Source organism: Elephas maximus, chromosome 25 (genome assembly GCF_024166365.1).
Source record: "Elephas maximus indicus isolate mEleMax1 chromosome 25, mEleMax1 primary haplotype, whole genome shotgun sequence".
NCBI lineage: Eukaryota > Metazoa > Chordata > Mammalia > Proboscidea > Elephantidae > Elephas > Elephas maximus.
The window spans coordinates 15634121-15659356 of NC_064843.1; the positions used below are offsets into that span (position 1 = coordinate 15634121).

General features: G+C 42.0%; 1 protein-coding gene across 3 annotated transcripts in view; it reads left to right on the plus strand.

The window, feature by feature from the left end:
* Window positions 1–25236, plus strand: part of BCAS1 (brain enriched myelin associated protein 1) — a 115469-nt gene that overhangs the window by 58130 nt on the left and 32103 nt on the right. For 2 of the 3 annotated variants that reach the window (XM_049869838.1, XM_049869839.1), the window contains exons 5-7: window positions 5556–5714; window positions 6667–6711; window positions 17842–18054. In XM_049869838.1, coding sequence (XP_049725795.1) covers window positions 5556–5714; window positions 6667–6711; window positions 17842–18054 — 417 coding nt within the window. Of the gene's footprint in view, window positions 1–5555; window positions 5715–6666; window positions 6712–9419; window positions 9555–17841; window positions 18055–25236 lie in introns of all 3 variants that reach the window. The other variant, XM_049869836.1, reaches the window with a different exon arrangement.

Sequence of the window (25236 nt, forward strand, 5' to 3'; positions counted from 1 at the left end):
AGTTTGTACTTGGTTAAAATGCCACTACATGTTTATTAAATCAAGATAACTAAATGAATGGATGAACATAAATGACTTGTTCCTAGGCTGTGCCTTAACTAAGCCTAGCAGGGTATTCCTTAGTCTACATTTATTTTTTGTACCACTTTTGAAATGACTTCTCTTCCTAACACCTGTTCAGTTATTTGTGTAAGACTTCAATGATTTAAACATTTCAATCTAAAATGATTCAGTTTGCTTTTTACTCAGCTTCATCTAAGCAAAAATATCTAGAGTTTTGAAAGCTTGATACTAGAAATATTTTTTTAATGCACAGATAATAACTCCTCACCAGCTGTAGGTATATCAACGCTGGTCAGGTTTAAACAGAAATGTTCAGCCGTTGTCCTTATCCACACACCTAACAAGGTATAATCTGAGTTATACCTTAGGATTATAAAAAGTTCAACTCATACTAGTACCTGTTTTTTAAAAGTATATCTCTTCCAAAGTAAAAGACTTTTTGCCTGGAATTAACTAGAAAACCTAACGAGATTATTAAGGCCATGGCTTTTACCCGGTTTTAGCTTCATGAAGCTCTAGCTCTTCATGAGATGCTATGCAAGAAGTACCTCGTCATTTAGAAAGAGTCCTGGAGCAGAATCAAACCACTGTGGGATACAGATATTATTATCTTTAATATGTTGTTGTTCGCCATCAAGTCAATTCCAAATCATAGTAACCCTAAAGGACAGAGTAGAACTTCCCCATAGTAATCTTTCTGGGAGCAGGTTGCCAGGTCTTTTTCCCACAAAGTCGCTGGTGGGTTCAAACCTTTCCATTAGCAGCCAAGCACTTAACCACTGCACCACCAGGGCTCCTCATCTTTAAAATATTGTTGTTATTGTTAGGTGCTGCACGGCCAGCTCGGGCTCATAGTGACCCTGTGTGCAACAGAATGAAATACTGCCCGGCCCTGAGCCATCCGCACGATTGTTATGCTTGAGCCCATCGTTGCAGCCACTGTGTCAATCCATCTTCTTGATGGTCTTCCTCTTTTTCGCTGACTCTCTACCAAGCATGATGTCCTTCTCCAGGGGCTGATCCCTCCTGATAATATGTCCAAAGTATATGAGATGTAGCCTCGCTATCTTTGCTTTCAAGGAGCATTCTGGCTGTCCTTCTTCCAACACAGATTTGTTCATTCTTTTGGCAGTCCACGGTATATTCAATATTCTTTGCGAACACCACAGTTCAAAGGTGTAAATTCTTCTTCTGTCTTCCTTATTCACTGTCCAGCTTTCGCATGCACATGAGACGATTGAAAATGCCATGGCTTGGGTCAGGCGCACCTTAGTCTTCAAGGTGACATCTTTGCTTATTAACACTTTAGGTCTTTTGCAGCAGATTTGCCCAATGCAATGGTCGTTTGATTTCTTGACTGCTGCTTGATGGGTGTTGATTGTGGATCCAGCTAAAATGAAATCCTTGACAACTTCAACCTTTTCCCCGTTTATCATGATGTTGCTTATTGATCTAATTGTGAGGATATTTGTTTTCTTTATGTTGAGGTGTAATCCATACTGAAGCCTGTGGTCTTTGATCTTCAGCAGTAAGTTCTTCAAGTCCTCTTCACTTTCAGCTAACAAAGTTATGTCATATGCACAATAGATTGTTAATGAGTCTTCCTCTGACGCTGATGCCCCGTTCTTCTTCATATAGTCCAGCTTCTCGGATTATTTGCTCAGCATACAGACTGAATAAGTATGGTAAAAGGATACAACCCTGATGCACACAGTATCCCCTTGTTCTATTTGAATGACTACCTTCTGATCTGTGTACAGGCTCCTCATGAGAACAACTAAGTGTTCTGGAATTCCCATTCTCTGCAACGTTATCCATCATTTGTATGATCCACACAGTCGAATGCCTTTGCGTAGGAAGTAAAACTCAGGTAAACAACTTTCTGGTATTCTCTGCTTTCAGCCAGGATCCATCTGCCATCAGCAATGATAACCCTCATTCCACGCCCTCTTCTGAATCCACCTTGAATTGCTGGCAGTTCCCTGTCCATGTGCCGCTGAAGCTGCTTCTGAATGATCTTCAGCAAAATCTTACTTGTGTGTGATATTAATGATATTGTTCAATAATTTCTGCATTCGGTTGAATCACCTTTCTTTGGAACAGGCATGAATACGATCACAAAAATATACTTATTTATTTTTGTAGCCATTTCATTTTTAATGCAGACTACTCCTACCTGGATGAGGCAGAATTCTCGCCTTCCGCGCAGGAGACCTGGGTACCGTTTCTGACCAATGCGCTTGATATGCAGCCACCACTTGCTTGCTCGTCTTGTCAGTGGCGTCTTGTGTGTTGCTGTGACACTAAACAGGCTTCAGCCAAGTTTCCAGACTAAGACAACTAGGAAAAAAGCCTGGCAATCTACCTCTGAAAACCAGCCAATGAAAACTCGAGGGATCAACGGTCCCAGCCACAATCAATCACGGGATGGCACAGAACTGAGCGGTGTTTTGTTCAGTTGTGCATGGGCTCACCACGAATCAGGGGCCCACTCAATGGCAGCTAACAGCAATGACAATTCCTATTTGGGCTTTGGCATTAGGCTGGGCTAAGTATATAACCTAGTGGTGTGGTTGTTAAGAGCTTGGCTACCAACCAAAAGGTCAGCAGTTCGAATCCACCAGCCACTCCTTGGAAACCCTGTGGGACAGTTCTACTCTGTCCTATAGGGCTGCTATGAGTTGGCATCGACTCGATGGCAACGGGTTTAAGTATATAACCTAAGTGCTAAGTGAGGGCTGAGGAGAACAATGACGTGGAAATTCAGAGAAGGGAATAGATTGCGATGGGTGGCATGACCCAGAAACACTGCAGTGGAAGAAGGCAGACTTGAAGCAAAGCCACAGGAATGGACAGGTTTGAAGTGACTGGGCATCTGAAGAGAGCAGGTGGAAGCCTAGTAGAGAGCGTAGTGATCACAAGGACATGGGGGAAAGAAACTACTCATTCTTCATTTTCCATTCGACAAATGCTTGAGCGTCTACTCCGCGTCAAGGACTTTGGAAATTGTATGTCAATTACACCCCAATAAAGCTGTTAAAAGTACTCATTGACTTAAAGAACTATCTACATGCGATCATATTGGCAACAGCAACTCAAAAGATTAGATAAGAACCTTAGGGGGCAGTGAGTTTATGTTAATAGAGGAGGAACAACTCAGAAAAGGAGGGGGTGAGGAGGGTTGCACAACTCAGAGAATGTCATCAATGTCACTGAATTGTACATCTAGAAATTATTGAAGTGATGTATGTTCTGCTGTGTATGTTTTCAACAAAAACTAAACTAAAATTTTTTTTTTTAAGTCATTGACTTTTTCATAGACTATGAATATCTAGTGCCTAGGTGACTTCCAGGTATAGTTTTATGAGTATCAGCTTAGCCAAACTTGTGTCATGTAAGCAGTAGAAATTCAACATTATAAAAATTAAATCCAGGGGCTCAAAAGCCAGATCAGAAGAAGCCCATTTCTCATTGTTAATTGAACTCTATGTAATTCTCTGTTTTTTTTCCCTGTCTTCACCCAAGGAGCCCTGGTGGATCAGTGGTTAAGTGGCTGGCTGCTAACTGAAAGGTTGGTGGTTCAAACTCACCAGCCGCTCTGTGGGAGAAAGATGTGGCAGTCTGCTGTAGTAAAGATTTACAGCCTTGGAAGCCCTATGGCACAGTGCTGCTCAATGGCAACAGTTTTGTCTTGTTTTTTTATCCTCACCCACAACCAGCACCAGCACCACCCCACTGGGGTACATGAGCTATTTAGAAATCACATATATTGTTGTTCTTTTGTGCTGTTGACTCCAACTCATAGTGGCCCTATAGGACAGAGTAAAACTGCCTTATAGGATTTCCTAGGCTATAATCCATATGGCTCATAGTGACTCCTAGGGTCGCTATGAGTAGGAATCAACTTGATACACACAACAACAGTCTGTACAGAAGCAAATCACCAGGTCTTTTCTCCAGCAAAGCTGCTGATGGGTTCAAACTGCTGGCCTTTTGGGCAGCAGCTGTATACTTAACCACTGTGCCACCAGGGCTCCTTTATATACATTGTAGGTCTTCCAATTCATCTTCCCTGGGCAATTATTCTTGAAGGCAACCATGTGCTCAGAACCTTTCTAGGCCACATGAGGACGAATCCAGCCTATCTGTGTCATTGTCTGCTTCACATCATTCTTTCTAGCCACCTTTCTTTGAGTTTCTCATGCATACCACAAGTTATTTCCAATCTCAGAGCTTTCAGTCTGGAACATTCTTCCCCTCTTGTACACCTTTGGGTAATTTCCATGTACCCTTCAGGTCTTAAATGTCTCCTCTTCAAAGAGGTCGTCCCTAACCATTCACTTAAGGCCCCCTTTCCTTGTTAACATCTCTACTATACTATTGTTGTTAGGTGCCATCGAGTCGGTTCTAACTCACAGCGACCCTATGCACAACAGAACGAAACGTGCTTGGTCTTGCGCCATCCCCACAATCATTGCTATGTTTGAGCCCATTGTTGCAGCCACTGTGTCAATCCATCTCGTCAAGGGTCTTCCTCTTTTTCACTGACCCTCTACATTACCAAGCATGATGTCCTTCTCCAGGGACTGGTCCCTCCTGATGACATATCCATGGTACATGAGACGAAATCACGCCATCCTCATTTCCAAGGGCCTTGCCCTTTTCCATCTTAGCTCTTTACAACATTTTTGTTGACTTGCTTAATATCTGCCTCTTTCCTCGCTTGTCACTGAAAGACCTTGGAAACCTTGTACTGGAGTTTGGACTTGATCCTAAGGCAATGGGAGGCCAATGCGGGGTGTGAAGTACTGTGAAGATGGGATCTGCTGAATAAAGAATGCATTGAAGGGCAGCAAGGGCCCAAGGGACAGGACAGGAGGCTGTTCCTGTCTTGAGAGATGACAGTGGTTTGGCCCAGAGTCATGGGGGTAGAGATGGGGAAAGGAGGACAGAGTCAGAACACAGAGGACAGTCTCTGTCCCCATATCATAGTCTTCACACTGATAAACTCCTGGCTCATGAAAGCAGAATTATTATTTTAAAGCAATCTCACATTTTTTGTTTTTTTTTTTCGTTGCAATAATTCACCACTATGGGGATTGTGGGAAAACAAATAGAGGTATCTCTGGGGATAAAGCACAAATCATTAGACAAGGAGGCCACAGCGATGGAAAATATTGGCGTCTTACACAACCTCTTTGCAGAATGAGGAGAAAGGGGTTTTTGTTTGCAATGCAACAGGCACTGCTGCGTTTGTTACCCGTGGCTCCGAACAATGTCCCTCCAACCAACTGCAAATGCTGAATATGTTAGAAAGAGGGGGAGGGGAAGGAAGAGAGGTTCTTATGAGTTCCTGATTGTTCTGCATGCCCGTGGGCAGAAGAAGTATGGCTGGAATTAGGGGGTAAAGGAGGAAGGGGTGTGAAGCAAAAATAACTTTGAGAGTCCACACTCAACTAGTTGCAACTGTGAAAACTCTGTTTTGCTCCTAGGACCTAGTTGACAGCAAGGCAAAAGAAGGACAGGAAATCACAACTTGGAGCTCTTCTGTCCCGGAGGCCCCAGAAGAATTGGAGATTGCAAAGGAGAACCCCCAGACCACAAATACAACAGAGAATAATAATTCCATCATGAGTTTCTTTAAAACTCTGGTAAGTAGTTTCTTTTCCTGTTTTCTCAACTCTATTGCTCAAAAGTTCTGAGCTAAGAATATTGTATATTTGAGTGATACTGCACTGAATGGGAAAGCATCGTGACGTAGCCGGAACACTGGAGAACTAGAACAAGGTACACTTCTTTGGAGAATGGTTTTACATCAGGTTTTCAGTGAAGGAGCCACTGGTGTTGGGAACCATGATGTGAACAGTGGGTGTATGTAACATGTAACAACTGTGTAACACGAGCTGTGTCATAATGGAATTCTACTGGAATTGGATGATGTTTTATGGTCATTGATCATAAAAGTAATTGGAAAATCCCTCCTTATGTTATTGACCTATCAAAGCAGTTTTGCGACTAAAATGACAGATAAAACACTTTGTAGAAATCACTTTCTATATTGCTACATCTAAGTCTACCATTTTAATCGGATGGGAGCAGGAACCATGTCTTCTTTCACTTGCTCGTTGTCGATTCCTGAGAACCTGTGGCCTGGTACAAGCCAGATATGCAGAAAGGATGGAATGAGAGAGTGTGTAATTAAATAGGCAGCTCCAAATATGTTCAAGCTATTTCCAAATATCATGTCAAAAGATAAAACTAACCAACAAAAAGTCAATAAAATGTGCCACACTCCAAAAGTTAGTGCATCTGTTTGGAGTAACGGTAAACTCCATGGAGAGTACGTGGCCTTCCAGGGGGATAATTTTAGATGTGGTCACACTCTTGGTGAGTGTGTAAGATCTGATGCATTTCCTTGTAAAATAATGAATTTTGTTACCTAAATGTTACCTTTTGTATACTTAGGTATTACCCATAAGTCCTTGGGTTTCTACCAATCTGACTGGACTTCTCATTTCATTCTTTATCTTTATAGTGAACTATGAACTAAAAATCACCCTAAGGAACTATGATTTTTAACTTTGGTTTTCTCAAACTTTTAAGGTTTCACCTAACAAAGCTGAAACAAAGAAAGACCCTGAAGACACGGTAGGTGAAGTGTGTATATGTTTGTGTTCGTGCATAGAATTCAGTTTGGGTTTTCACTTGCTTGCTTTTGTCTTGGATTTTATATATCTACATACTTATTTAGAGGTTTAATATTGCTGTTTGTCTTTTAAATGTTTTATTTACATTAATGGTATTTTAATGAAAATTTTAGGAAGAAGCTTGAAATGTACATCAATTTTGTCTAAATAATGTCACAATAACCAATTTCTTATCTAGAATAAGGAGAAAAAAGAGAGTACTAATAATCATATCATCACCTTATTATTCTGAGTTGTGTGTAGAGAGACCCAGGGCATGTAGTAAAAATTAATACTGGAAATGGGAAGGAGGTGAGACTTGAATTAAAGTAGCAGAAAGCTGCTATATTTTTGGTGTTTTTCATATAATTTGAAAAAATAACCCTTCACTACAAATGCAATTGTTTGGTGAGATAAAGCAGCCTCCGCTGGACATCTGCCCAATGAAGGAAGATGTAGAAGAGCAAGGATGCCCTAGACAGCGTAGGAGCGCTGGTGGCGTGGCGGTTAAGCGCTTGGCTGCTAATCGAAAGGTCGGCAGTTTGAGCCCACCAGCCACTCCGTGGGAGAAAGATGGAGCAGTCTGCATCCGTAAAGATTACAGCCTTGGAAACCCTAGGGGGCAGTTCTATTCTGTCCTTTAAGGTCACTACGAGTCAGAATCAACTTGACGGCAACATGTGTAGATTTGAGAGGGAGTAGATTTTTTCACTACTCTAGAAATGCAACCAATTCTCCTCAAAATAAATTTGATTTGGAAAAACTACTTTCCAAAGATGTTTTCCCTTTCACATGATGGGACCCATGACCTCTAATGGAACACATGGTTTAAATTTCATGGGAACCATGAAGAACATTTAACTTGGTGACAGCTAAGTGGCCTGCATCCTTCTTTTCATAACTGAAAGTGCTTTGGAAGACACTTGGGACTAAATAAATGGGGTAGCCAGCCAATACATCTGCCACCCATATTTGCAGCAGCTAAGTTGTGTAAGAGTCTAAATTTTGTCTCTGAGACCTGCATTTAAGCTCCAGTTCTGTTACTTGATAGCTGTGCAGTCCTACCCTGCCTGAATCCAAGTAAATCCAAAAAAAAAAAAAATTTTTTTTTTTTTTTTTAATCCAAAGCATCTGTAAAATGAGTACAATAAAAATTCTACCTACCCAACCCCAGGGTTGAGTGAAGGTGTGACAATGCCTTGTAAGCCAGAGAGCTCTATTCAAATGCAGGTGATCCTCATTTCTACCATCATGTGCAAAAACGGGTTAAACGTCATTTGTTAATTACAGTAACACCTGCGAAAGCTGGCACCTGTGTAAGGCCGAAACCTATCAGAGAAGGAAAATGCAAATATTTTCCACTAAAACGAGTGATAGAAAAGTGGTAAAACTCCACCCTGTCAAAGGCAGAAAACTTACAAGACCCAGGAAAACAAGGCAGACCCGTCAAGCTCCGGCTCTCACAGGCTTCACTATACATACAGTATTTGTATTTTATTGATTGGTTCAGTAGGATTTTCTTCTTCTAGTAAGAAAACATATACATATATCCTAGTCATGCAAATGCATTTTTTCTATAAAATGATCTATTTGCTACAGAGCTGCTAAGAGCCAGTTCATTGAATGATTGAGTTAAAAGTTTCTCTTTTGGGTCAGTGTGCTGCATTGCTTGAAGCCGCACGGTCAGCATAACAGCCTTTACACAGCGGGGTACGTGGGTGTGTCGTGTGGCTTCCCGAGAGATACACTTCCTCCTTTAGACTAGACTCTTCCTTGATCCAGAATGTGGTCCCAGCTGAACGCATCTCACAGACAGCACCGTTAGTGGAGCTGGGTCTCTAAAGAGGGTATGAATGTAGGTTGTTGTCACAAGGAGACGTCTTTTCTGCAAACCTGGTTCTCATACCTTATCTTTTTCACATCTTCTCTATTGAAGTTCTTAGATTTGTGCTTTTGAAATGTCTGCACTGTTGGACCATCTTCCCATCTGTCCCGGGGGGTATGTTTGCACTCTAGGAGCCCATGACACACTCTCTGCTGTTTGTAATTTGGGTCAGCACTTTTGAGTGGTTATAAGTGGGCTATTTTGGTTCCAGTCTCAGCCCACTTTGTCTCAGTGAACTGGTTCACACTAGAAACTTCCTTGGCTTGGAATATCAGCTGAAATTTTTGCTGGTGGTACTACGTTTCTTATATTTAATAAAAGGAGATTAGCTTGACAATGAAAGTCATTAGCAGCAGTATTGGCCTTGATTCCAGGATCTAAAAATAAATCCTTGGTCTTTAAGTATTGTTTCTTTTCCAAATTCACAAGAGCTTTTGGATATTTAAACTATCAGTATGGGCTGCTTTTTTCCCCCTGTTTTCATCTGAATAATTTATGGCATGTGAGCAGAGCTTAAATGTCCTGTTGTTCTCTTTAGCAAATGCAGTTGAGTTAATCTGGGTCATTTAAATAGGTCGCCCTGTTGAAAATTAGTATGTACCTGAAATCGTCCATGAATGTTCTCTTTAGCGAATTGTCTCTGAGGGTTTAAAAAAGATAAACAGTCATATGGTGTCAATTGATTGACAAAGTCTGTTAATGTACCTCGAAACAACAGAAAAAAATTTTAAAAAAGGGTTTTGTTTAAAAACAAATTGTAAGCTGCGACTGCTGTTGCCCAAAAGGCATCCAAAGCTGAGAGTATCTGTGACGGACAAGCTGGTCAGAAGACATCAGAGAGCCAGGCAAAAGGCACCAAGAAAAAGCACCTGGATAGCCCCAGGCTAGGACTTGCCTTTAGAAGGTTCTTTAGGCATAAGGTCTGTATCTTGTTGTAGTATCTTGTTGTACTAGAAGGAAAAAAAGAACCCTGGTCTTCACCACGTAATACATGAGCCCGTTCTCCAGCCACCCAGCTCTGCTTCAATGAAGAAAGAGTCTTGGGTGACTGACACCATGAAAGGGGAGTTCAAGGAGTCTCTGGTGGTGCGAACAGTTAATGTATTCCGCTGCTAACCGAAAGGTTGGAGGTTAAAGTCCACCTAGAGGCACCTTGAGAGAAAGGCCTGGTGATCTACTTCCAGAAAACCAACCGCTGAAAGCTCTGTGGAGCCCTGTTCTACTCTGACACCCATGGAGTCGCCGTGAGTTGGATCGACTCAATGGCAAAGGTGATGTGAGTCAAACCTCAGTGATTTTCTAAGTCCCCGTAGTTGTGAACACCTCAGACTGGCTTCTTCCTAGTGTGGACCAGGGTTCTGAAATTATTCTTCTAACCCAGTGTTTCCCAAATGTCAGTTGTTCGCATACCATCTTCACCATTTTTGCCAGATATACTATTACTTATGGGATGTTTTCCCTTAAATTGACCCATTTCCTGGTTAAATTTACCTTAAAAGGAAACTTTATATTACCCATACTTGGAAATCCAGAATCATTTTTCATAAAAGAAAAGAAACAATTAGTAGGGCTAATTAAAAAAAAAAAAAAAAAGGATACTACACCAAAGAAGCAAGAGCTAGTATGATTCTGTCATTGTATGTGAATATTGGGGATTTATTTGTGATTAAAATTTAAAACCATGAAACAGATTGTGAATTGTAAGGTGTAATATCTTTGATTAGTATGCAAAAATTTTAGGTCATAAATGAGATATTTGCTGAATTTCAATAATATTCTTAATGTTAGTATTTCTTTTTAGTTGTTATTTATTTGTACTAAAACCAAATAATGAATAAAAAGAAACACATTGCATTCTAGCTACCTTGTTGTCTCAGGCCTTGGGTCTAATGCCCACTCCCTCTTTATTAAAAGGTGATTAGGCTGAGACTTAGTCCCAAATGCTTTTAGAAGGATTAGATGAGAATTGACAAAGGAACCGTGTTTTCACTATTTAAATGCTATTTAATGTCGTATCTCTGCACCACCTAAAATCATCGCTGATTTGGGTATGCTTCCCACACTTTGGGAAATGCTCTTCTAACCTCAAGATAACAATTGTCTTGTTCTGTGGTCTGTTCCACCCGTCCTCAGTACTAATTATGCTTATACTGAACCTAAATAAATGCCCAAGCAGGGACAAACCAGCAAACAAACAAAAAAGCAATGACTAAAGGCAGAGCAAGTGATATCTCAGGGTGCTTGAGAAGCCGGAACAACACGGAAGACAGTTTGGGATGCTATCACCCCTCCAGTGTCTGAGAAGATGCCACGGCTGATTTGAAAGCATCAATTAAAAGGGCCCCTGAATTGAGCCCGTCTGCTTGGAAATTTGTTGAAAATCTCATCCATTCTTTACTAAGTCGAATCAACTTATTAAGAAACTTCCCCAGCTGGATATTATAGATACAGGATTGTGTATGCAAATAAAAACTTAGCAGAAAATTCTCGTAGCTGAATCTATATTTGCGTAAACAAACTATGTTATGAAGCCACTCTTTGGTTTCCATATAGACTTATTTTGTTCTCTAATGAGGGGGAGAAGGTAGAGCAATAGATATTGCAATGGGGGACAGGGGAATAAAAGAGTGGTACTACTGTATGTGGAAGACAGTTTGGTAGCTGGGAAGACAGTTCGGTAGCTGCTAGTTAAACATGTCATACAAAGGAGATCTAGCTAGCTTAACTCCCACGTGGAGCTTTTGTGAGTAGGGGGCCTTGAAAGTTTAAGAAGTTTATGACTTCCCCCCGAGATCTGCATCTCATTAAGGCATTTGTTTCATGCACTACGAAGTTCCACATCTGCAGAATCTCTTCCCGCCTGTAAGTGGACCACCCAAGCTCAATGTTGTCCTTCCCAGGGCTTCCCAAAATCATTGGCCTCGTGTCCTGCCATGAAGGTGCATTTTGGGGAAAGATTGGCTTCTTGGAAACTGGGAATATGGGCAAGAAGCATCCCTTTCAGGGACTCTAAGACAGACTCAAGGACTTGAGCATTTTGCCTTGAGTTACATTCAACCTGTTTTTTACGTGAATGTGAATTAAAGTAAGGGGATGAATCCCAGCAGTTCTGAATTCTCATTTATGCAGCAATTTGGTAGAACTGATTCACTTTTACCCCTGAGGATCCCTGGCTGGCCGCACAACAGTTAAGCGTGCGGCTGCTAATTGAAAGGTCGGTGGATCGAGCCCACCCAGGGGCTCTGGCAGTTCTACTCTGTCACATGGGGTCACTATGAGTTGGAATCGATTCAATGGCATCCAACAACAACCAGGACAGTTTTTTCTTTTCCTCTTTTGTTTATTGTCATCCGCAAAGTTAGGAAAATAGAGCCATTAAAACGGGCCAACCAGATTCTATCAGTGGACTGTGTTATGTGATTCCAAAAATCAAAAAACCAAACCCACTGCCATCGAGTCTATTCTGACTCATAGCGACCCTATAGGGCAGAGTAGAACGGCCCCATAGAGTTTCCAAAGAGCGCCTGGTGGATTTTAACTGCCAACCTTTTAGTTTGCAGCCGGGGCTCTTAACCACTACACCAGCAGGGCTTCCTGTTACACAATTATAGGTGTGATATTTACCCTCAGTCCCTGCATGTGGTTGTAACCTAGGACAGAAAAAGGGGAATCCAAGCCAATTCAAAGTTAAAACCCTCTCTTCTGTTTTTACCGAGAAAAATCCAATGGGTACTAATTCTGGCTAACTACTAGGTTCACTTCTCTACATCCCATTTTCCCTCTCTATAAAAAGAATTTTATAAAAAGAATTTTGTTAGTTTAAAAAGTGGTGGAGGGGTAAGATGACATAATGAGGTAGGTCTATTGTTATAAATAAAAGTATCAGCTTTCCTCTGGTGAATCTGAATCTCTTTTCCTTGGCTTAATCACATGGGTTGCCTGTGGAATGATACTTTTCACATGTCCTCCTGCATTTGACAACAACATGTACACAAGGCCAGGCATTGTTTTGAAATGTTCTTGGCATGACCAGAAATGCTCCTGTCCCCACTTGGGTTTTCGCAATGCCTACCCTCTCTGCAAGGCAGCTAGAAGGTTAGCAGCTGAGCTGGCTCATTGATTCATAAGCTCTGTCGCACATTCATTGCTTTTCAGTTCTCTGTGTAATGCTTCATCCTACAAACGCGCCCCTCTCCCACAACCCAAACGCAAAGACAAGATGAAAATTTATGATGGAAGAAGGTAAGGCCTGTTGATACACAGTCTCCAAATCCGATACGTTAGGATTTCATGGGTAGCAGTGCCAGATAAAATACAGAACACCCAGTTAAATTCAAATTTTGGACAAACGAGTCTTTTTTTTTTTTAGTATAAATATAAGTATGTCCCATGCAATGTTTGGGACATACTTATACTAAAAGATTATTCATCTTTTACCTGAAATTCAAATTTAACTGGACAACCTGTATTTTTATTTGCTGAATCTGGCAGCCCTATTCCTGGGATTGTCTCTAATAACACGGATAGAATTTTGTTGTCTCTGTACTTCAGATAAAGAGTATTAAGCCAGTTGACTCTGGTAGGATGCCATCTGGGGAACCTCTTTGGGAAGTAAGGAGAGGTGTGGGCAGGGAAAGAGGAAAAGGCTAAACGACTTCTGATTGTGACTCTGTAGCCAAGTAAGGAGCGAATAGGTGGAAACATGACCTGACAGGATACTGCATGGGTATCTCTCTCTGGTTGCCTCCCTATAATTATTCATTTAATACTTATTTTATGCCAGATGCTGTGCCATGTGGGAGCTAGGAATATAAGGGGGACCAAAGTGTAACGGTTCTTACCTTCACAGAGCTCACAGTCTAGAAAGGGAGGTATACTTTCAACAAATAATTACACAGAGCCCAGTGGCACAAAGTTAAGCACTCAGCTGCTAACCAAAAGGTTGGCGATTCAAAAGCACCCAGTGGCTCCATGGGAGGAAGACCTGGCCATCTGCTCCCATAAAGATTACAGCCTGAAAAATCCTGTGGGCCAGTTCTACTCTATCACATGGGGCCGCTATGAGTCAGCAGAATCCACTCGATAACACCTAACAACAATAGAGGTATTATATTATTATAAATATAATAGAGATGAGATAGACCCTTGAAATATTTTGCAAGGGTCTCAGGGCCTCTGACCACTGTAGACAGAAGTGGCTATTACTCAGTAAAACTGGTAGGTGTAGACCTCAACATTTCTTCAATATGGCATCCACTATGAAGACCTTTTAGACATTTTTTGCTAATTGCCCTCCCTGATACCACTGGGAAATTTCAGTATCACAGATATGACATTTTGCAGGGCCACAGACCCTTTGAATAGTTAAGCTATTTTTTCATACTCCCACACCAAGAACCAAGTTTCAAGGGGTGATACTGCCCTTGTTGAAAATGCATTGTGGAAATGATCCTACCGTTGATAGTAGAATAGAGCTGGGGGAGGGCACTCTGGTTCACTGGAAACAGTGGGGTATAGAGTGTTTATGAGCTCTGGCGGCCAAGTGGTCAAGAGCTCAGGCTGCTAGCCAACAGTCAGGCAGTTGGAATCCACCAGCCGCTCCTTGGAAACCCTAGGAGCAGGGTCAATATGACCCCATCCTAGAGAGTCACTATGAGTCAGAATCGACTCCAAGGCAGTGAGTATTAAGAGCCTGATTTTGGAATCCACCTCCCTTGAGCCAAATGTCAACTCTGCGCCCTTATTTGTATGACCACATATGAGTTATTTAACCATGAAGAACTCGAATTTCCTTATCTGTGAAGTAGGCATAACTAGTTCCTTCCTCATAGGGCTGTTGTTAGGGCATTCAAGAGCTGCGAACAGCGTTACTATTAAATCAAAGTTAAAGGCTGGAAATTTCATCTTGAAAAAGAGACTGTGGTCCAAGTGGAGGAGGCAGAGAAAGGAAGATGGGGGAGGGGGTGAAATGGCATGTGGAAACCAGCCAAACCAGAAGGATTTGGTAAACTGGACCTATCCAGAAAAAATTCTAGAATTTCGGCATCTGGAGACTTTTTTTCTCACCCCAGCGTGGCTTTGGGTGAGAAGGCTGAGTGCATTTTTTTTTTTTTATGAGCTGGACAGATGCTTAGCCTCTAAAGTATAAAAAGCCAAGCAACAGAATTAAGTCAAAGCGGCATGGGGTCATAAAATAATCCAGCCTCTATTCCAATGCCATTGGCAGGACTGATGATTGGCCTAAGCCAGAGACAGAAATGGAGCCAGTCCCAATGCCTGAGCACATTGTCTGAAGTGAATCCCTGAACAAATGGGGATTCTCCCAGGAAAGCAGAAGGTGGAGGTTGATGTTAGGGAGGTACCCATGCTGGACCACGCCTCACTTTTTCTGCCTCCTTCCCAGGCCACGCTTCCTCTTGCCAGAGAGCCATAGAGTTCGCTGTTCCCTGGGCACAAAACACTCCCTCCACCCTCCCCAGTCTATTTCCAGTCATCTTTTGGATCATAGCACAATCGTCCTTTCTCAGCAAAACCTCCCTTGATTGTCAGGACTGGATCTACTTCCCTATTTCAGCTTTTTTTAAAAAAAAAAACTACCAAGCCCTCTCTCTCTCTCCCTCAGTAGCACTTATCACGGTTGAAATTCTATGTTTATTTGCGGAATTATTTGTTTAATAGCTATCTCTCCTAGTGGATAGTAAACGCCATTATATCTGTTGCCAGCAAGTCGATTCTGACTCATAGCAACCCTATAGGACACAGTAGAACTGCCCCAGTGTTTCCAAAGTACGGCTGGTGGATTCGAACTGCCGACCTTTTGGTTAGCAGTCAAGCTCTTAACCACTGCACCACCAGGGCTTCAAAGTCCATTAGGACACATGAAGCCCTAGCATTTAGTATACATTGTGGCTCATAGAAAGCACTCAGTGCATTTTTGTGGGGAGGAAGGGTAAGTAAATGAATAAATACTACTTTCTTTTTCATGTTTTCTGAAAAAAAAGGTACTTACCCTTTAGGCAGTCCCCTTTAATCACCATTTAGGGCTAAAACAGCACCAGGTGCCCAAGACCATTTGGAACATACAGTAACACAGAACTTCATGAACTACACCTGCTCCTCATTTATCAACCATCTCATTGTCTGACACTTCCGTTTGTGACAATAGTGAAAAATCTTCTATCCTACTGTTTTGCATGTTGAAGACCTTATGCCTGGCAGTAACAAATGCTGAGGTGCCAGGAGCGAGTAACGCTGGCTGTGATGGTTAAGGTTATGTGTCAGCTTGGCTGGGCCATAATTCTCAGCAGTTTGGCAGTAGTGTAATGATGTAAACACTTTCCTTTTTGTTATCTGATGTGGTCATTCGCTATTTCTGCATAATGACCTGGTCTTTGGAACCTAACCATGTTGATAATGAGGATTTGGCATAGGTCATTTGGACTTCACTGTCTATAAAATGCAGAAGTTATTTTAAATTCAAGCACTGTGCAGTTTTGTACTCTTTTAAATGAAACTGTCATTCTCCTTTAATTTTCACCTATCACAAAAGTCATTTCTATACTTTGGCCCTTTAACTGCTGATTCGAACTCAGAGTCTGCTCAGTAAACGAGTCCTGCTTATTACTAAAAAAAGTTAATACAGAAGATACTATGTTTTATCAAATTTTGTGTTATTTCAAACACCTTTTGGAGAGGCAAAGTGTTGTGGTAGAAAGCTCGCTAGATAGGAGCCACGAATCCAGGCTGGAGTTAGGTCGTGCCACTTAATGTTGGGCAGAGCATGGCCTCAATCTCTCCATTTGTGAAATTGCAGCCATTGGACCAGGTCTCTATGACTCTTTCCAGCATCAGAAATACTATGGAACTTCCTGAACTTGTCCACACCCCATTTTTACTGCCAGGTTTTTTCCCCACCCTTTAGTAAGAAAATGTAGTCAAAGAGCTGACATCCCTGGGAATTTCCAGGAACTGAGTCATAGGCCCCTGGAACAAACATTGTAAAAAACAAAAATGCTTAAGACAAAGAGGTTAGGTAAGAGGAACCTAGTGTTAAATTTTTTAATGCTAATATTTACTCATGTTAATACAAATTTCAACTATAGTTCTCCCACACCTTTCTTTATGCCAGGACTCAGGAGGTAGCAGAGCAATTAACAGCATGGTCACTAAAAGATATCGGATGTCAGATGTCAGATTTGGATCTCAGCATGGCCTGGGGGGGAGGAGGGAGGGAGGGAGGGAGAAAGGGAGAGGAGAGAGGAGAAAGAGAGAGACCAAAAGGGAGAGAGAGACCGAAAGAGAGAGAGAGACCGAAAGAGAGAGAGACTAGGGACCGCATGAATTGCATGAATAGCACTTAATTAAAGAAGTGCTAATTGTGGGATGTGGGGGGCTGGATCTAAGTAAAGAAATGGGGTTTGTGATGCTCTTCCAATTCACACGCCTTCCCTGAGTTCCAGGCTAGCTGTCTTATACAGTAAAACCTGCGAAAGCCAGAACCTGTGCAAGGCGGAAACCTGTCAGAGAAAGAGAGCTCAAATATTTTCCACTAAAACCAGTGATTGAAAAGTGGTAAACTGCACCCTGTCAAAGGTAGAAAACTTCTCAGACCCGGAAAAACAAGGCAGTCCTGTCGAGTTATGGCTTTCAAAGGTTTCACATGTTTACTTTGAGCCTACAACGGTGATCTCCAAAATGGAATGTAGGAAGAAAAGTTCAGAATTTCTATTTTAAGTTATATTTATCTCAGCCCTTCTTTAACTCTACTTTAGATAATCAGTGCATGCTTATAACACCTAATAAAAGAATATGCATCTATTGGGGTGCATGTTCAAAATGTTTTTACTGATGGGGACGTGATCAAAACTGCTTGGAGACCAGTGGGCTAGATAAGAATGCTATCTTCTAACAGCAAAGTGGCTCTGAACATCACCTTCATTGCTAACTAATTATTTACATGAACATAGTAAAAAAAAAAAAAAAATTTTTTTCCAAAGGAAAAATATCTTGACTTTTTTTTTTTCTCCAAGATTTTAACACATCCATGTTCATAGTAGAACGTTTGGAAAATGCAGAAAATTACAAAGAAGACAATTAACATCACACATAACCACAACCCATGTTTATTTTTTAAAAAAGTGATCTTTCAGTTTTGAATTCTTGAGATCATTTTGAATTTTTTTCCTTCATATATATCTAACACTATAGGGTGCTGAAAAGTCACCCCCTACTTTGCCTGACCCCAAGTCAGACAAGGCCAACTTCATACCTCAGGAGGCCCAAGGGGCAGCCAAGAATCCTAAAAGCTGCAACCCCCCGGGTCACGTGCCGTCTGCAGCATCGACTGAGACAGCAAAGGAAGGTGGCAAGGAGAAAGCAGGACCCACCTCTTCACCTCTGGGCAAACTGTTCTGGAAAAAGGTAAGTCTTATTTTCAAGACTCTCCAAGATTTACAGAGTCCTTTTGAGCTGGGATGGCTTGAGAAATTACTACTGTTGGGTCTATCAGTGTATTCAACCAGGCGTGGGATTTCTTTTTCTGCTCCAGAAATGATTCAACTTGCCATTAGGTTGAAGACTTCTGATTTACTCCCAGGAAAAATGAAATGCCTGTCATGTTAAACACATGGGTTTCATGCAAAAGAAAGGGAAATGGACAAGTAGAATTTTTCATTCTTAGAATGATTCCGGTTCTTGACACAGGGCCGTGGTATAGCATGATTTCGTTTGCTTTGTTTTTCTAAAATGGTTTGTTTTACTGATGGCTTCCTCCTGGTTTCTTCTGAGAGCTCTTACCTAGCAAGATGAACCGCCTCTGTGTTTTTTTATCCAGACAAACCAGTTTGAACCCCTGCTATGAATTTGCATTTCCACCTCAGATATACTGAATCAGAATCTACAGTTTAACAAGATCCTCAGGTGATTCTTATGTATAATAAATTCTGAGACCCACTGCTGTACTAGTGGTTCTCAGAATTGGTCCCTAACCAGCAGCCTTAGCATCGCCTGGGAGCTTATTAGAAATGCCAATTCTCAGCCAGGCTTTGAACTGGAAGGAACCGGTTGGAAGCCCTGTTTTTAATCTTCTCTGTTCCCCAGACAGGCACAATCATCATGAGCCACTAGGTGTCACTCTCCTTTGGAAAAGCCAGGGAGGGTGTCCACCAGTTCACCACCTGGGCAACCACGTCACGTGCTGGGCTATAGGAAAATGCAAATCACTGATTATTTCCCGCCACCCCCCTAGAATTAAAGAGTCTGTGGCATGTGCTGTACAAGGAAATGGGGGAGATGGGCTGAGTGATTCTGAGAGCTATTGCCTAATTACTCTTGCTGAGTAAATCATAGTGCCACACGTTTCAAACTTTTGCCTGTTTCATATTTGGCCAAAGGACAAGCAAGACGTATGTGTGGGGAGGATTGGGGTGAATTCATAGCGCTGGAAAATCCAACCCAGTAATTTCATCTAAACATCCATACCACTTAGCTCAAGGAAGGCAGGCAACAAATACAGATGGCACTGCGGTGTTAGCTGTATTTTCTTGTCCAGAATCCAGGTGGTTTCCTGCGCTTCTTCCGTGTTTGTTTCCTGTTGTTCAGAAACCTTCCTTCTCCCTTCTGCCCAGAACGCAAACTCCACTATTTAATGAAAGCCTTGGTGGGTGTTGGTTGGCATTCTGTTCTGATACTCCTTCCTCAACAACCACCAGTTATTTATTTTTTTAAATCTTTTATCAGCAATATAATGTAGGGAAGCGTTTTCCAGTGAGTTATTTGTGTATATCGGTGGCCAGGAGAGATGGCCTAGGTGACCACCTTTGAACTCTAAAAGTGGCCGATGAGTGTTGGCTGTTAACTACCCAATTTATTTCCACTGTGCTGGGGAAGGTTGAGGCGCTGACCACGTCCGCTTCGTCACCTGTTGTTCTGTCCAGTTTTTGGAAGCTACTGAACCATTGCCTCCAGGGCTTTCTCTTTCCTCATCTTTGGGGTTTATAAGGGATATGTTCATTCAAGTGATCCTTACTTTTCAATGGGGATAGCTCGACGTTCATTCATCGCCCTAACGGCAGAATCCATTGATTTCAGTCCCGTTGTTTTGGGTGTTTTTTGCATCATTATCCAACTTTATTTCTTTAGCAGATTGTAAAAATAATGACATTAAGAGAAAGTAAACACCAAATCACCTGTAAATCTTGTCTTTCCTTCTTTCGCCCAGTCAGAAAAATGTAGCTCCACATGGCAGTAAAATAGGGACGATCCACTCATTCTGCCGTGTTCATACTCACTTTCTTTGTGCTAAATCCTTTCTGCTGAAGTGTCCCAGACCCTGCACACCCATAGCTGATATTCTTGTGGGGCAGCTTATGTTCAAGTGGAACACAAAATGAGGACCTTTGTTTGCTTTTCCTTGAAGTGGAACAAATTCTAACTATAAAAATCACACTTGTAAAAATTTTAAAAAATGGGGAGGAACACTAAGAAATTCTTATCTTTTCACTGATAACTAACCCTGCGCACTCTTTCTTCTCTTTCTTTTGATTGAGAAGCTTTTAAGTAAGCTGACTTTGGAGTCTAAAAGTCTATAATGAAGAACATCAGAAATGGATTTTTCCCACAACAGGCTTTGAATATGAAACTCTAAGTCATTTGAAGGTATGGTCTTGATTAGTGAAATAATTTTTATTATATAGATATAAAAATTAACAACAATAACCTTTGAAGAAATCAACTTCACGTTACGGCGTACTTGTCAAAAAATGGTTAGAACCCAGTTACTGAATTAAACCTGTGCTTTACAGTTCTGGGTTAATTGGGCTGCCACTGGCTCTGTGTGACCCTGCAAAATTTACTTGCCCTGTTTGGGTTTCTCTTTCCTCATCTGTTGAATGAAAGGGTTGGGACAGATGATCTTGCAAAATCTTGTGTAGGGCAAGTCTTACATAGCAGCCGGAATCAGAAAGACGGGGTTGTGTGACCTTGGACAACCTTGGAACCCCTATTTTCTCATCTGTAGCAGAATATTGACTAGTATGGACTCCAGAAAAATGAACAAATCTGTCTTGGAGGAAGTCCAGCCAGAATGCTCCTTAGAAGCAAGACTTTGTCTTGCTCCCTCTGGACATGTTATCAGGAGAGACCAGTCCCTGGAGAAGGACATCATGCTTGGTAAAGTAGGAGGTCAGCGAAAAAGAGGAAGAACCTCAACAAGATGGATTGACACCGTGGCTGCATCAATGGGCACGAACTTAGCAACAATTGTGAGAATGGTGCAGGCGCTGGCAATGTTTCGTTTGGTTGTATGTAGGGTCACTATGAGTTGGAACCAACTCGGTGGTACCTAACAACAACAATGTAGGGAATATGTTTATCTAACAGCATTGTTATGAGAATAAAATAATTCTACGGAGAACTCTCTGAGACACAGTGAATGGTGTCCTCATAATATCTCCAAGTATGAACAATGGCTAGTCATGATCTTGATGTCCAAGTGTGGCTTCTGGTGGCAGTACCACCCTGGTGCAAACAAGTATGAGACCCCTTTGCTCTATCATCAAAAGACTTGAAATCCACTTGGAGGCACAAAATATGCACACATGTGCACACGCACACTCACGTGCATGCAAGCAATTAGAAAATAATGTATTTGGAATATTGCCTGAAATTGCCTTTTTCCTGCTTTCCTTTGGAGGAGTCAAATGAGGGGTAGAAAAAGAATATGAGCTCTGAAGCTAAAGAGACACATAATCAGATCTCAGCTCTGATAGTCACTGGCTGTGTGAATCGACATGGACCACATAAACCCTGCCAGTCGGTTTCCTTGGCTGTAAAACTGGCCAGTGATACCTGCCTTCCAGGTTATTGGTAGGACTGAGTAAGACAATGAATGCAAAGTGACTGGCATTCAGTTAGTGATCATCCCATCCCAAAACAATGAAGTTTGCAATCCAGTATTCGGTGTGCCCTGAACTGCAAACCTAAAGGTTGGTGGTTTCAACCCACCTAGTGGCAGAAGAAAAGGCGTGGTGATCTGCTTCCATCAAGATTATAGCCAAGGAAGGAACCCTGGTGGCGCGAGCAGTTAAACACTCGGCTGCTAACCTAAAGGTTGGCGATTCAAACCCACCAAGCAACTCTGTGGGAGAAAGACATGGTGACCTGCATCTGTAAAGATTACAGCCAAGAAAACCCTGTGGGGGAGCTCTACTCTGTAATACATGGGGTCACCATGAGTTGGAATCGCCCTGAGGGCAACCAACAACAACAGCGTTAATTTATGGGCGCAGGTGACAAATACTATGGGTGTTGAGAAGAGGGAGCAAGCATTGAAGGTCCAAATAGATAAAGAGGAGGTTAACTTTCCTCTGAATCGTCTGGGGTATTTGCTTAAAAGACAGATTTTTACACCCTCCCTCCTACCGGGATTCCCGTTAAGAAGGTCTGGGCTGTATGAAAACACCTGAAAGATGGGCTGGAAAATCTGGGCTTAAGCGTAGAGATGTTACGGCTTCTGTGAAATCCAAGAGTGCAGGAGAGCTATCCCAGGATCACAGCGAAGCTTCCGGAAGGCCCACTGGCTGCAGGCCATCTGTTGGCTGAAGTGCTACCACATGAGAGCAAGTAAAAGAAACTTTCTTTTAGGAGTTGAATGTGCTCTTTAAAGGACAAACCAAAAACCAAACCCAGTGCTGTCGAGTCGATTCTGATAGGACAGAGTAGAACTGGGCCATAGGGTTTCCAAGGAGTGGCTGGTGGACTCGAACTGCTGACCTTTTGGTTAACAGCTGAGCTCTTTAAAGTGCTGCGTCTTTAAAGGAGAAGAGAGCATTTTATTCAAATTCATACTGAGAAGTTTATGTGCCATTCAGCTCCTTGTGCTCAGGAACAGAAGTGTCTAGGCTGGGCCCTTCAGATTACAAACTGAACCATTGTTGTTGACGCGGTTGGACTGTCTTTATATTTACCAGATAATAACCAGTTGCCCAGTTCGTTGAAGAAGACAAAATTATTTCCATTTTTTTTTTTTTCTGTGAATGAGAATCTCACACTCTGTTTCCTGATGAGCCTCACATATTATGTTCCTTTGACTGGGATCTTGTTAACCTGATAAATGCCTCTTGGTTTACAGAAATTGAACTTTGAAATCATTCTTGTTCTCTCTCTAAGCATTACATTCCCCGTGTGGGAAAACTAAGTCATCTTTTCTCGTCTTTGAAGCAGGGCTTGGAACTGGTTCCTACAGGCTTGAGCCCCTGTTGAGGTTTTACATTCATAGCAAGGCGATGCGAATGCGGCTGGTTAGGGACCAGTTCTGAGAACCACTAAGAGATCAAACCAAAACCAAACCTATTGCCTTGCTAGTAGATCAGTTGTTCTCGAAATGTGTTATACAAAAGAATGACCTGAGGATCTTGTTGAAATGTAGATTCTGATTCAGTATATCTGGGGTGAAATACCAATTCTCATCAGGGGTTTGAAGGGGAACAAACCAGTTCGAAGTCCTGCTTTAAAGCTTATCCACCGTAACACACACCTTATTGGCAGCAGAAAGTGGTGAATTGGATTCTGATGGTCCCTGGTTCCTGAATTGATAGGCCCACTGCCGTGTGGGAAACAAAGAGGAAAGGAAGAAGGTGCATGAGGCTTTCATTTACCATTGTGTACTGAGCTGAGACACTGGACACATTCTCACCTTCCATGCAGGAGACCTGAGTTTGACTCTTGGCCAATGTACCTCACGCGCTGCCACCACCCTTCTGTCAGCGGAGGCTTGTGTGTTCTATGCTGCTGAACAGGTTTCAGCAGAGCTCCCAGACTAAGACAGACTAGGAAGAAAGGCCTGGAAATCTACTTCCGAAAATCAACCTGTAAAAATCCTGTGGATCACAATGGTCCAATCCATAACCAATCACAGAAATGGTGCAGAACTGGGCTGCATTGTGCATGGGGTCACCATGAATTGGGGGCCAACTCGATGGCAACTAACGACAAGAACACCACCACTGAGCGTGGAAACTTTGCTAAGTACAAACACAGACCAAATGCTTGACTGAAAGAACTGGCTCAATGAGGACGCTGTGGTGTATCAGTCAGCTTTCAAGGGGGATAGGGACACACCTCTAACCCCCAGGGGAGGAATGGTTTAGAGTGCATCAAAAGTTCAATAGATGTTGGAGCAGAACCCTAGAAATTAGGGATGATCTGCTTCCATTTTGAACACCGACTTGGAATACTAATGTAAAGCTTTAAATCTACCACCAGACACAGCCCAACAACGTGGGTTGCGACATTATTATTACCTTTGTAAGTATTAACCTTTTAGTTCTGTAGAGTTGCATCTAATGCATGTCAACGAGATGGAGTGGTACAAGCCCCCAAGAATATTTATTAAAGGAATAAAACCACATGGCAAGAAGCTCTTTCCTGAAAGGCCTCTGGAACATGGCCTTGGCCCTGTTGATTTGAAGTTTTTATCAGTCACTTGGGCAATGGCATAAGAGGCACACCTATCAAGTTTACACACTGGGCAGGTTCATCAGTGCAGTCAAAAGGATAAAGACCTCAAACTACTATCACAACATATGAAAATTAGTATGTTCCAGAATCTTTGTTTTACAAAGGTCAACATGACACTGTACTGTAAGGGAACAGGTCCTCGGGATTTTAACTGAGACCTACATCTCCCTACCCCATCCTGCCCTTGGAACCTAATATAGCCTGAGGATGGTGTTAAAAACATCTGTTTATAATGGGTTTGGGAGAAAACATATACTTGACCTGAGCAGACTTAAAGAGATTTCAAAATCAATATGAAAGAGTTTAAGAAGAGTCTTAAATAGGTTTAATACAATTAGCCTTTAACTCTTCTTCCCAGCATTCATAAAAATTGCTGTTGTTAATTGAATGCTTACTATGTGCAGGCACTGTGCAAAATATTTTACATATATAAAAAGCCAAAGCAAACCCATGGCGGTTGATTCGATTCCGACTCATAGCGACCCTACAGGACAGAGTAGAACTTCCCCATAGGGTTTCCAAGGCTGTAATCTTTACAGAAGCAGACTGCCACATCTTTTTTCCACAGAGCGACTGGTGAGTTCAGATTGCCAACCTTTTGGTTAGCAGCTAAGCTCTTTAACCATTGCCCACGAGGGCTCCTTCACATATCAAATATTCAGCAAGTTTCATAGACTGACGGACATAGATGGAGTCCTTGGGCAGTGCCATTGGTTAACGTGCTAGGCTACTAACCAAAACGTTTGTGGTTTGAGTTCACCCAGAGGCACCTTGGAAGAAAGACCTGGTGATCTACTTCTGAAAACTCAGCCATTGAAAACTCCATGAGTTGCAGTTCTACTCTGAAACATAGGGGGTCTCCATGAGTCAGAATCAACTCAACAACAACTGGTTTGGTTTCATATTTAGAGAGAGAGAGAGAGATTTATTTTAAGGCATTGGCTTATGTGATTGTGGGACGCTGGTGAGTCCAAAATCGTGGTAAGATGACAGGCTAGAGATTCCTGCTGCCTTGTGTCTCAAACCTCACAGATCAGGTGACGGGAAGAGTGAAGAGTAAGGGCTCTGGGGGGAAATGTCTGTTTG